Genomic DNA, 12,566 nt, shown 5'->3' on the forward strand with positions numbered 1-12,566 from the left:
GAGAAACTCAGCTGTACAGTTAGCTATACTGCATTTTGCCTATTATTTGCTTGTAGAAGTAACCTGTAGCAGAAGCCCTAAAATAAGTATTTATTTGGGCTGAAAAGTATTAAAACTTTCCACAAAAACAGACTGACTTTGGACTAGAACTAAGAGAGGGAGCACAAGCAATTTTCTCCTCTTACTGCAGAAAGCAGCTGAAGATAAGCAGGAGAAGTAAGCTTGGGTTTATGCATTAGGAGAAGCTTGACCTTGAGGCTCTCCTTTCCCAAGGCTGTCAGTTCTTTGTCAGTCATTCATGAAGATTTCATATCAGAAATTGCTGCGAGGATGGCAGGATGATCCATTTCAGCAAAATGACAAAAAGATCAGGAAATTCTTCAGGCATCCATGACATCTGCATTGCCAACCCAGGAACAGACTAGATCCTCATCTCCACCTGTGGCCACTTCATTGGCAATAGAAGAAAAAGTAAAACTGTATCCTTTGGCGTCTCTTTCAGAAGAAAAACCCAGTTCTGGCCATCATGAAAATGGGATTCTCATAAAGTGCTAAGATCCCCTCCTTCCATGGAAACTTAACGAGATGCGGCGCGAGGGAAAACTCACAGCACTCTCAATATGAGATATAAAGTAAGCTCCAATTTTATTTCACCAAACGAGAGACTTATATACTGTTACAGATATTTCTAATTATAGATACACACACACCTGCAGCTGTTCTCACACATTCAGGGATCTTCTTGTTAACTCCCTTATTCTTTTCTCATAACACTCCTGACTCCTAATCTTTCTCATGGCATTCTTCCCACAAAACATTCTCAGGCAAACAACCACTGCAGCTTGTCGGAATTTCACTGAGGCCTGGGAACACTGAAACCTTGCTCAGCTCTGTTCGGTTAGCATGAGTTTTGCTGGAAAAACTGTGTTTTCCAACAGAAACTGAAAGACTTATTTATATTAAGGAACTCAGCACTTCTGCTGAAACTAGAGTGGAACACTGCCTAGAGCCTTCAGGTTGTTACCAATAATACTTAGATACACCACTTTCAAACCTGTCCTATGCACAAACTCATAGTTAAGCCCATGAAAAAGAAGATTTACAAGGATAAAGCTGTTGACAACATTTACTGCCACCCCATGCTGTCATTTGAAAGGCATAAGCAATATGGAAGAATCTTGCAATGCCTTGCCAAAAAGGATCCAGAAAACGTATTTTCTCTCTGAAGAGCAACTCGAAAAACACTGTAAAAAAAAGTACAACTGTGTAACACCTCAGTGTTTCCCCTTATCAAATCATTACATAAAAATGGAAGGGTAGTGTTTGTTGTTACCAGTTCTCTGCACATCTCTGTTAGAGGCAACTATCTTCTTATGGTCCTCTGCTTATAGTAAGAAACAACAATAATTATAAGCCTAATTCCATCTTTGTTGATACAGACTGCTGTCTTATTATCCTGTTATTATAAGCCTAATTCCATCTTTGTTGATACAGACTGCTGTCTTATTATCCTTCACCATAATCCACAGGTAGAACAGAGAATAGAGATTGGTCTTTGTGAAAGAAATATAATAGTAATTAGTCTTTAGGATACACAGTCTATATAAATAAATCTGTTCTGAGAGTATACCTGCACCTTATAACTCCAGACTGCAGGGGTTTTTCCTTTGCAATAACCATGGATGATGTATTCACACTGTTGTCATCACCTTGGACACAACAGCATAAAACCCTCCATATCATGTCATAAATTGTTAAAATGGTCAGCCACACAGACATGGTCGAAAACATTGAAGCAAGCCCTGCTAATAGAGCTTGTAGAGCTAATAGAGCTTTTTTCCTTTTTAACTCTCAAATTAATATCTACATTTGCTCACACTGTGCAACTTCATAAAATTAACTGCTACGAATTATCTACCAGAGGTTTTTGACTCTCCCCAGTGCTGTGGCAGCTCATCAGAGATGGCACAGTGCCTGGGGAAAGAGCAGGGGATATACTGCAGGTCAGTAACTCAGCAGTCTCACAGAAGCTGTACACTCAGTTGGAAGTATCAATTCCTAAGTTTTATAGCAAATACTGAGACACCAACCATCCATCTAGGTAACTGCTGGATCTGTCAGAGATGTACACAGTCTATATATTCTGAGATAGTCTGGACTGCAAATATAAAGGGAGCTCTTTTGCTATTAAAGGTATGAAATAGAGCATATTTCTTAGAAGCCCAAGGGAAGGTGAAGGAAAAAATAAACAAATAAGTGATGTTGAAGACACTACCTTCAGTAAAAATGATGGCTGCATCTTAAGAGCTGGCCTATCTTTGAAGAGTAAGGCCAAAGAAGGAACCACAGGGGTGTGGTTTTCTCTGCTTTTTCTAAAAGAGAACATAACAAGAATGCTACTTTTTTTGGAGAATGAGAATCCATGAGAACATGAAACACCAAATTCAAATTCCTGAAAGTCACCTGCCTGGCAAAGGGAGAGATCTTGATAAGCACAGCTCAAGGCTGTGACGGATGGTAAACTGACTTTATTACAGGTAAGAAACATGCAACAAAATACCAGACTGCGTCAGTTTGAGCAGGTGACTTGGAACAGACTGAACTGATGGGAAGGCCAACAAAAACATCAACCCAAAAATCTAATCTAGTTAATAATTAACATTCCCTTCCATTACTTATATGGCACAAGAGAAATAGGAATGCTGAGATAGTCTTCCTCCATCTGCAGCATGGAGAAAAGCATTTCTAGAATGAGATTAACCAAACAGCTGCAGTAACAGGGAGAGGAGTAGCAGCAGAAGTCTCTTTGACAAAGGGGGGAAGTCTTGACATTAAAATTCTGTATCCTTCATCCCACCTTACCTTCACTAAAACTGGGGACAGAGGCCTGGAGGATATGTTTCAACCACACTAGCAGGAAACTTTCCAACACACAGCCTGGTAATTCAACTACTCTCACGAAAGTGTTGAAGACACATGAATGAGTGCTCAAGATAGAGGAAAATTAGCATTGTGGGATGCAATTGATTATAGCAACTGATACATCAATCTGCTTCTGATAGATCCATTGGTAGAGTTGAGACAGACATTTTTTGGGGAGGACCTGGTAGATGAAATATTAATAAATTAATATAGTTCTCTATGACATTCTGCCAAGGGCTAATTAAATACTGGAAGAGAGAAAGGAAACCTATGCACACCCTTGCCAGGTTACCAAGTTTAAAAATTAGTAGTTTAGTGGTGAAGTCCTCATGTGAGTGAACAACTTTAGATATGATGGAAAGCCATTCCTGCAGTTCAGATAAATTGGAACTCCATTATAGGGATGTGAAGCTTCCAGTCCTTTGGCCAGTCCCTGTTTAATCCTGTTGCTCAAATGGACAGTCAAACCAGAGAGAACACATCTAATGCCACTTTCTAAAATGCTGAGAAAATATAATGTCGTGAAAGAAGGCATTGTTGAAGAATAAAATGAACAATAACTTGGTTGGCCACTGAGATAAACTGAAATAGGTAACATCTGTCAAAAATGTTTTGACAATAAGAGAAGGTTGTTGCAAGCACAGGTACCATAAGGAGCAAACATCCCTGAAACCTGAGCAACAAGGTCCACATAAACTCAGTGCAACAGGACAACCACTTTTAAAAAAGGAATTTAGAATATTTTCTTAGCAGAGCAGGGGACATAATACATTCCTTTTACTCTTCCTTAACTCTGCAGACTCAGAGTAAATAATTGACTTTTTTCATAATGAAAAAACATGCTTTAAAGTACAATTAAGTATGTCCTATTGAATAAAAATGTGCCGCAGTCTCTTTTCGTAAAAGAAATCCACCTCAAAATCAATACTGAAACATTTACATTTGCTATAGTACAATAGGCTGCTAGGTCTGCCTTCCCTCCCACCCTTATAAAATCAAAGATTTGCTCCCAGATCTCATGGGCCAAAATTTCCTCTCCCCAGAATCCATTGTTTATAGGCTCTAAAGGAAGAGTTTTGATCGAGTCCCATGAAGTTTCACCTATCAGTATACTCCAAATTCTATCAGCACTGACCGAAAATTTCAGATTTTACCTTTCAAACACCTATAGGAAAATATATTTACTATTTTATTTATTTTATTTTAACTTATTTTGAGATTTTAATGAAGCTCAAGCTCTCTATGGCTTTAGCCAAACCTAGGTCTGAAAACATATCAGGGCTGTTCCACAGATAGCGCAGTGGAAGATTGTGATCACCTTCTTTTTGTACAGAACAGCTACTACTGAACTTCGAGTGGCAAATTATAAAGACTGGTTAATGTTAGCGCAACATGTTCATCACCAAGCTATTTGTGACATGAACCAAGTTTTCAATTTGTAACAGTTTAGTGCATACTGCAACGGGGCTCTGGCTTTTAACATCTGCTTCTACAATGCTACAGTTATTCCCTACTGAGCCAAATTAATCCCTGATAAAATACTACTAAATTTAACTGGATTTTAGTGCAGTAATCAGGTCTCTTTGATATAAATTGTGTGACAAAGTTACTCAGGAACCCATTTCTCAGCTTCAAGTTATGTGCTAGTGCGATTATTTCATGTCTGGTGAGCAGTGAGGACACCATGAAGCATTCTGGATCTTCCAGTGATCATGAATTGATGGGGTATTAATGAAATAGAAGGGAAAAAAGGTGTAGGTATGCAGCTTAGTTTCTTAATGCCAAAATGGTAAACTTTGCCCAATTATTTTATAAAACAGCCTGAACTCAAGGACTCAAGCATGAAGATGCCTGTCATTTTGCCAAATTAAAAATCACTATAGTGTATATACACAGGTTTATATAAGCATTGTATATTTCAGATTACACTATACCATTTAGCATTTTTTTACTGTGTTAGTGCAAGTAGGTACATACTGATGGCATTCCCTTATGTCATGAAGTTTAAATGTACAATTAATGCAGGAATCAATTAGGACGCCACACAGGAAGACAAGGTCACCTTAATGGTGAAGATTAATAGAAATAGGCTATAATTCAGCAGCAACTGATGTGTAAGGTCATATGCCCCAGAATTAATAACAGTTATGTCTATTATCATCCAGGAGTGTCCTTAGCTGGACAGGACAAGCTGAATCATAGCATCTTAGAATCACAGAACAGTTTGGGTTGGAAGGGACCTTTAAAAGTCATCCTGTCCAACCCCCCTGCCATGGGCAGGGACAGCTTCATCTAGATGAGGTTGCTCAGAGCCCTGTCTGACCTGACCTTGAGTGTTTCCAGGAATGGCACAGCTACCACCACTCTGGGCTGTCTGTTCCATGCCTCCCCACCCTCATCAAAAAAATAATTCTTCTGCATATCTGCAGCTCAAACCCATTACCTCTTTTCATACTGCAACAGACACTCCTAAAAAGTTTGTCCTCATCCTTCTTAAAGGCCTTCTTTAAGTATTGAAAAGATGCAATAAGGTCCCCCCAAAGCCTAGAAGATGAAAATACTTCCTGACAAAGGATGATTATGAGACACTAACCTAATATGCCTGTGAATACATGTGATTCTAGGAGACTGCACACAAATTATTTCCAGCAGCTGTCCCATTGTACAAAGCTCTCATAAGGCAGCATTTAAAAGCCTGCACATAAATCTGTGTGGAAACATTATGAAAAAGACATTCACATGCTACCAGATGGGGATATCTGAAGTCCTGGGGGAAGGAGAAACTGCCTTCTAAGAGATGCCTCAGAGAGCTTGGCTGGATGATCCTATTTATCAAAACTGAGACAAGAGCATGGTGGTGGTTTATGAAATCACACCATGGAGTGCAGTGAAGGGAGACCACACTGGTCAGGGGCTGGAGCACATGATATATGAGGAAAGACTGAAGAAACTGATTTTACTCAGTCTGGAGGAGAGAAGGCTTAGGGGAGACTTTATTTCAGCCTACAGCTGCCTGATGAAAGGATAGAGAGAAGACAGAGCCTGACTCTTCTAAAGAATGCGCAGTGATATGATGAAAGGCAATGGATATTGTTGCAATATAGAAAATTCCGATTAGACCTAAAGAATTTTTGCATTTTTTAGCCATAAAGATTGTCAAGCACTGGAACTGATGCCCAGAGAAATTGGGGGGGTATCCCTAGAGGGTGTCCAATAAACACTTTAAACAGCCCTGAGCAACCTGATCTGATTAGACCTGAGCAAGGGTTGAACTAGATGAACTCCAGAGGACCCTTACAATCCAAATTATTCAATGAAATTCCAAATTATTCCATGAAATGCCAAATTATTCTATAAAAACACATTAAAAATGAGAGGTTCGTCTCCCACCGCCACTTCCTAAACACAAAAAACATTGTCACAAAAAACCAAATCAAACCAAACCAAACCAAATCAAAAAACAAAACCAAAATAAACAAAAAAAAACCCCAAAAAACAACCAAACAAAAAAACCCCAAACTACAAACAACCCCAAATAAACAAACAACCATCAACCAAAAAAAAAAAACAAAACAAAAAACCAAAAAAAGAACAAAAAACCCCAAAGAGAATAAAAAGACCATATTAACTTTAAGGAGCAAAATGAGCATGTTTACAATCAGTAAAGTTCTTGAACAGTAAGAAGAACAAAAAATCTACTTACCTTTGAAATAAAATTAGATCAACTGAAATGACGTGTAATGAAAAGAACTGGACTAAAATGCTTTGGGCGACACATTCCTATGATCTATTTTAATGCTTAGCTGTGACAATCCTAAATTTAAGTTTAAAACTTAGTATTTCCAAATCACTGATGACTTTTTTATAAATTCAGAAAACAATCAAGAAATTGATACCAGTGCAAAAGTTCACCTTGGGGTTTTTTCCCAGTATGAAATACTCAAACCCCATAGTATTTGCAGCACAAGATCAGCACTCACAGCCCCACTTTGGGCTGCCAGAACAAGAGCACCAAGTGTGAGCACCACGCAGGACAAGCTGTTGTCACCCACCAGCAGTGTAATTCAGCCTGCAGCCTACCTCTGAGCTGCCCTCTGAAGTGCGTCCATGTACTAAGGGAATTGGTCTCAGAAATCCAATTTTTCTACTATAGACAACAGATTAAGCTTCTGATACTGTGTTTCTGAAGATGTTCTCTGCAGTCAGAGGAAAAAGCATGTCTTGACATGTCTTGATTTTTTGAAATGCAAGAAAATATTTCCTTAATTTTGTTGGTTTAGTATTTCTAGTTCAGCACAAACAGATATACATGTGCTTCAACTGAAAGGGCAAGTTTTCAAAATGAACAGTTATACCCTTTGCACATGGCATTATGAAAATCAGGTGAAAATTACCTACATCAGTTTGGAGAATGGAGGCTGCTGCTCCTCGGTCATTGAAAAGTTCACCAGACGCTCTTGTGAAAGCCTATTTGCCAGCCAGAACTGAGAGCTGCTGATTTGGCTGCCTCCCAAGACTACAAAATGTTTTCCAGAAAGGTTCAGATGGAAGAGATTATTCACAAATTGCCTTTGTCATCACTCAAGAGAAGAACTGTCTCTAGCTGGAAATATTTCAGAGATATTTATTGTATTCTGAAAACTTCATTTTATTTCTAACTTATTTACAGTTAAACATTCAAAATCATAAAATATGAAGTATAAAATATTTAACAAAATAGATGCAGTCCGTGTTGTTCAGATGCACCATAAATATATGCTGAAACAGTAAACAGCATAGGAATTTTCTGATGGTTCTCTCTGTCATTTACCAGGGAAAGGGGTGTGTAGACCTGCCTCATCCATTCTGGTGTGACCAATATGGCATCAATCTTTCTTTTCAGAGAGAACACCACCACCACTCTGGTTTCTGTGTCCTCAGTCTTCCACAGTTACCTTCACTGTCTAAAAGGCCAATTCTAAAGTTCAATACATCAGATACCCTCTGAAGTTGGTATATTCATATATTCAATACTTTTTTTTTAAATACAGAATTTCCTAGAAAAGAAGAATCAGGTAATTCAGTCCATATGAACAAAAGAGTCATTTATTATATATATTCTCTAGTAAGTTATAATAGTCTCTTGGATTTTAAATGTCTTTTTGCTATTTTCAATGCTTAAAAATTATAATTTTAAAACATTAAATATTGTGTTATATACATTATGATTTAATTTATCATTCTAAACTTGGAGAATTCTCCAAGTGAAAACTTGGACGAAACAGAAAACAACTTCATTGACGTAACAGGCTTTAGATGTTCACTTCATACAACCATAAATTTGACTATATGAAAAATAGCCAAACATCAATTTGCTCCTATACGGGACTTTTTTCTGTTTGTTTTTCTGATCTTGGGGAGAGGGTTTTTTGGCTTTTCTTTTTGTATAAACTGAAGGACAGATCTAGTAATTACTTTTGTCAATGTTCAGTATTTTAGCTTTTTTTAATCTCATACCTATTTTATATAAAATAACAAAATATACAGAGAAAGCTGAGTTTGTTACATTAGTTCATACACATACAGTAAATAAAAGTTTTTTATGTATGGCTTTGCAAAGGTAGATTATGAAGTGACTTTTGTATTTTATTTGTTTAAAAGCATTTTAAGAGAACGTGTTAGTGTGCTTACAATAGCGGCCATGGTATTCGGATGTCGAGCCAAGAGTTTAATGCTAGGATCACCGGAGGTCTTGCCTGACACTGCTTCTGCAGCCTTCAGAAGACAAATGTAGTTTATCACAACCTCGTCTATCTTAGCTATAATTTCCTGCTGCTGTGTTTCAGAGTTCATGACTTTAACTAAACGCATGCAGGCTTCTGTTAAGCAACAGAGTACTTGAAAGCTGGAAGTCATAGCTAAAAGCATTTCCTCAGGGCTTTTATCAGCCATGGCCATTTTCCTGCAGGCACTTCCCAACTGTCTCGATTCCAAAGATAACAGTTGTTTGTACTTAGAAAGTTTAAGGTCATATGTTTCTGGACGTAAATCTTCTCTCTTGCCCATACTTGCTCGGACCAGTGAGAGTAGCTCATTGGCATCCTTTTGTGCTGCAATAAATCCATCAGGCATTGCATAAGTCTTCTCTTTCATCACATTTATTCGTGTGATTCGTGCATCGAAGGCTACATCGTTGAGATTCACATCAATTTGGCCACCTTGGGTGTCAGCACTGCTCTTCTCATGCTCATTGACTGCATCACGTGGGGGCTCAGCAGCTTTCTGGGACTCCAACACTTTTTGCTCATTGTCACTGGACAACAACTGAGCAACTGGTTCTGCGAGCTCACTCGGGGTCTGTGGTTCAAAGAGATGTGAGACCTGACGGCTGTCTCGATCATCTTCCTCCTCGTTGTCATCATTTCCTCTGCTGAGGAAGCAGTAGCTAAAGGGGCCCCGACACCTCCAGGTGCTGGTGTTCAGCTTTCGCAGGGGCAATGTTCGACCCTGCTTGGAGTCCTTCTGACTGGTGCCTGTGCCCGAACACCTCTTATTGTCCTTCCTGTCAGTGCTGACGTACACACAACTCTGAGAGTAACTTTTTGACAGCTTTTTGCCCAGGGAAAATTCCACCCTTCTCTCCGATTTGGATTCATCCTTTCGGGTGATGTCCAGGCATTTCGAGCTGGCCATGGCTGCCTTCTTCTCAAACAGCATCTCAATGCCTGCAGATCTTCCAATGCTGCTGCTGCTGCTGCTGCGTCTCAGCACTTTCTTGTTCTGCGGCATCCTGAGGCTTCCTCCTATCATGTCATATGGCCATAAACTAACTGTTGCCCCACAAGCCTGATTTACTTTGGGAATGTCACAAGAGTCTTCATTTTGACTTGGCACCTTTGATTCTGATAGCGTGGATGATAGCATGATGGAGTCAGCTAGAGGCTGTCTAGGAAAAGCTGTAGGCATGCCTCCTTGTCTTCCCTTTTCAGGCTCTGTGAAAGCTACACTAGGGGTAGTAGAAGAGCAGACAGAATAATTAAGCATCACCCTGATAATATTCATCGACTGAGCTTTTAAATATATTTTAACAGTCAGGAGAAACAGTTCCCTGGTATTTCCTAATGGTCTCCATTCCTCAAAATATTCCACAAAAAATTCATTACCAGTCATTTTTATTTCATTCAAAAATGCCTTTGCAAATCAGCCAACAAATTATAACTTATGAATAACTAATTGTTGATTTCACTGCAGAAGACTTACTCAAGAAAGGAATAGCAAATCATGTACAGAATATCCTAAACCTCCCCTAATAAATGGATGGCATATTTTCTATTAACTAATTAGATTAATACTTTCAGATTAAAATACCTTCTTTAACTAACCTGAACGAGTATGGAAAGATGCGCTCATGGTAATTTTGGTTTTGTGGCAGCTTTTTGGCAGAGAAAGATTATTTCTCATTCTAACTCCTAGTCTGTTCCACTTTTGGATTTTCGTGCATTCACACACTACTGCTACATGTGGGTTGCAACCCAAGAAGAGGGAAACATTTAAAATCCAACCGAAAGAATTTCAATGCTGACTCTGAAAAATTGTGCATTTTTTTACAACTTTAAAGAAACACCTACTGATGGATTGTGAAGTAAATACATGCTTAGTAAGGTAGTGACATTTTCTTATTCTTAACATTTAGAGCTTTTTATTCATATTGGCATGTTTTTGACAACCTGCTGAAATAGCATATAAGATACCTAAGAAATGAACCAAAGGTTTTGCTTCCCTACATTAATATAACTTCTGAATTCATCTTATAATCTAACAACTATCCTGGAACTCAAGTGACTATGGATTTCAGAAAGACTTCCAAAGAGTGGCAGAGAGGCCTCTACATCAGTGTCCTTCCAAATATTTTAACAGTAATGAAAGGTTTTTTAGTAAGTTGATCTTTGTATGCAGCTCATCAGACTATTTCAGTACGTACAAGTAAAATGAACAGATAAACTGAAGGCCTAATCACTCTGTCTGCTACAGTTTGATTACATAGTTCCAGATTAAGACAATAGAAATGTCTTACCTGGACCTCCACATGAACTTGTACCTTTAAGAACAAACACAAGAAATACTCTATTACTGCTGTACCTGTAGTTTCTTTAATCTTGGGGATCCGATGACATCCTTCTCTCAAAGTGCCGAAAAGTGGTTCAGCATTAATTGCTGAATGCACAACAGGCACTGTCATTCTGTGACACACGGCTTCGGGCTGCTGGTGCAGGTCCTTGTATGTCGTTCCATGGTTTGGAAGAATGGCAGCTCTTTCATCTCCTGGAACATAGGCAATGCCCTTCATTGATGGATCAGAGATGATGTGCTTCCCATCAGAGGAACAAAGAGGGGATTCAACAGGGGTAGCACAGGGGCTACTGCCTGTGCTGCATCCTGCATCCACTGACGAGCACTGAGAGCTCTGCAGCGAGAAATGGCCTTCGCTTTGCAGAGATGACATGCGCTTAGCCAAGTGATATTCACAAAGTCTAGCCACGCTCTGCTCAGCTTCTGGAAGCTTTGAAGGATGGTCATCTGCACATAAATCGGTATCTTCTGCATCATTTAGGTCTTTGGCTGAAGACACGGGAGTCATATCTGACAGGAAGTTTTCACCTTGGCTAAGCCCTGAGGTATCATCCTGATCCACCTCAGGATCCACTTCTTCCTTACAGTCAGTTTCTGTTTTACCAAGGGCAGGAACTCTTGGAAAAGTCTTCCCATTAACTGTTTCTGGGCTTGGCTTATCTGCTGCCCCATCATCGGCAGCGTACCATCTTTGGCGAAAGGCAGTTCTCTCCACATTAAAAGTGCTTAGGCGCTGACTGTCTCTTGCTGAAAGAGTTCCAAATTTAGCTTTTAGATCTTCATCAGACTCTGTTTTTTTATTTCCCTGTTGCTTTTTCACAGTAGCATTGCCATCAGAGGATGCTTTTACTTCACTATCTGTCATCTTATTTTTCCTTTTACTAGTGCAAGAATATACCAAGGATCCCATGTGCAATTTGCTAAAATAATCTGTGACAGATTTTGTTTCCATGGTCTCTGGCTCCATTTCCATATTATCAGAATGAAGAATCTGCTTTGAAGGCACAACTTTTGACTGTAGCTCTGCAGCCTGACCACCAGCCAAAGGCTGTGAGGGCTTCATGCCTGGCCCTCCAGCCTGATTCTTAGCAATGGGAAATTCAGTCTGCTCTTCCACAAGGGGTTGGTAGCCTTCACTTGTGGTCAAAAACATACGTGCAGTGTTTTCCGACTGTTTCTGTGCTGTGGCTAGTTCAGAGCTTTCAGTCATTTCAGAGGAATTTGTTTCATTGCCAGAATCTGAAGATGACTCAGGGCTATATGCTCGCAGGATAGCTACACCTGCAAGCCACAAAAAATAAAAGTCAATTAAATGACAGCAGCTGAGGCACCTGGATAAGCGACAAGCACAAGGGGGTGTATTAGAGACAAAAATATTCTTTGTAAGAATACTCTTACTTTATTGCACAGTTCCCAAGACAGGTAGTTTAACAACAGTGGTGGCTTCATTAAATATGAAATACGATGTATGCAAAATGATGGCAAAAAAAAAAAAAAAGGAAAACTAAAAAAAAACCAAACCAACCCTCATGAAA

The 12,566-nt window shown here is 39.2% G+C and overlaps 1 protein-coding gene across 2 annotated transcripts in view; it reads right to left on the reverse strand.

The window, feature by feature from the left end:
* Positions 1 to 7,532: 7,532 nt before the first annotated feature.
* The window catches only part of FRMPD4 (FERM and PDZ domain containing 4), a 298,010-nt gene continuing 292,976 nt past the window's right edge, over positions 7,533 to 12,566 (reverse strand). For both annotated transcript variants that reach the window (XM_085052131.1, XM_085052137.1), the window contains 2 exons: positions 11,041 to 12,312; positions 7,533 to 9,902 (listed from right to left, as the gene is read on the reverse strand). In XM_085052131.1, the coding sequence (XP_084908257.1) occupies positions 8,548 to 9,902; positions 11,041 to 12,312 (2,627 nt within the window). In that variant the 3' untranslated portion in view covers positions 7,533 to 8,547. The remainder of the gene's footprint in view (positions 9,903 to 11,040; positions 12,313 to 12,566) is intronic.

The sequence above is a fragment of the Lichenostomus cassidix genome, chromosome 1, assembly GCF_008360975.1.
Source record: "Lichenostomus cassidix isolate B80296 chromosome 1, HeHo_3.0, whole genome shotgun sequence".
Taxonomy (NCBI): domain Eukaryota; kingdom Metazoa; phylum Chordata; class Aves; order Passeriformes; family Meliphagidae; genus Lichenostomus; species Lichenostomus cassidix.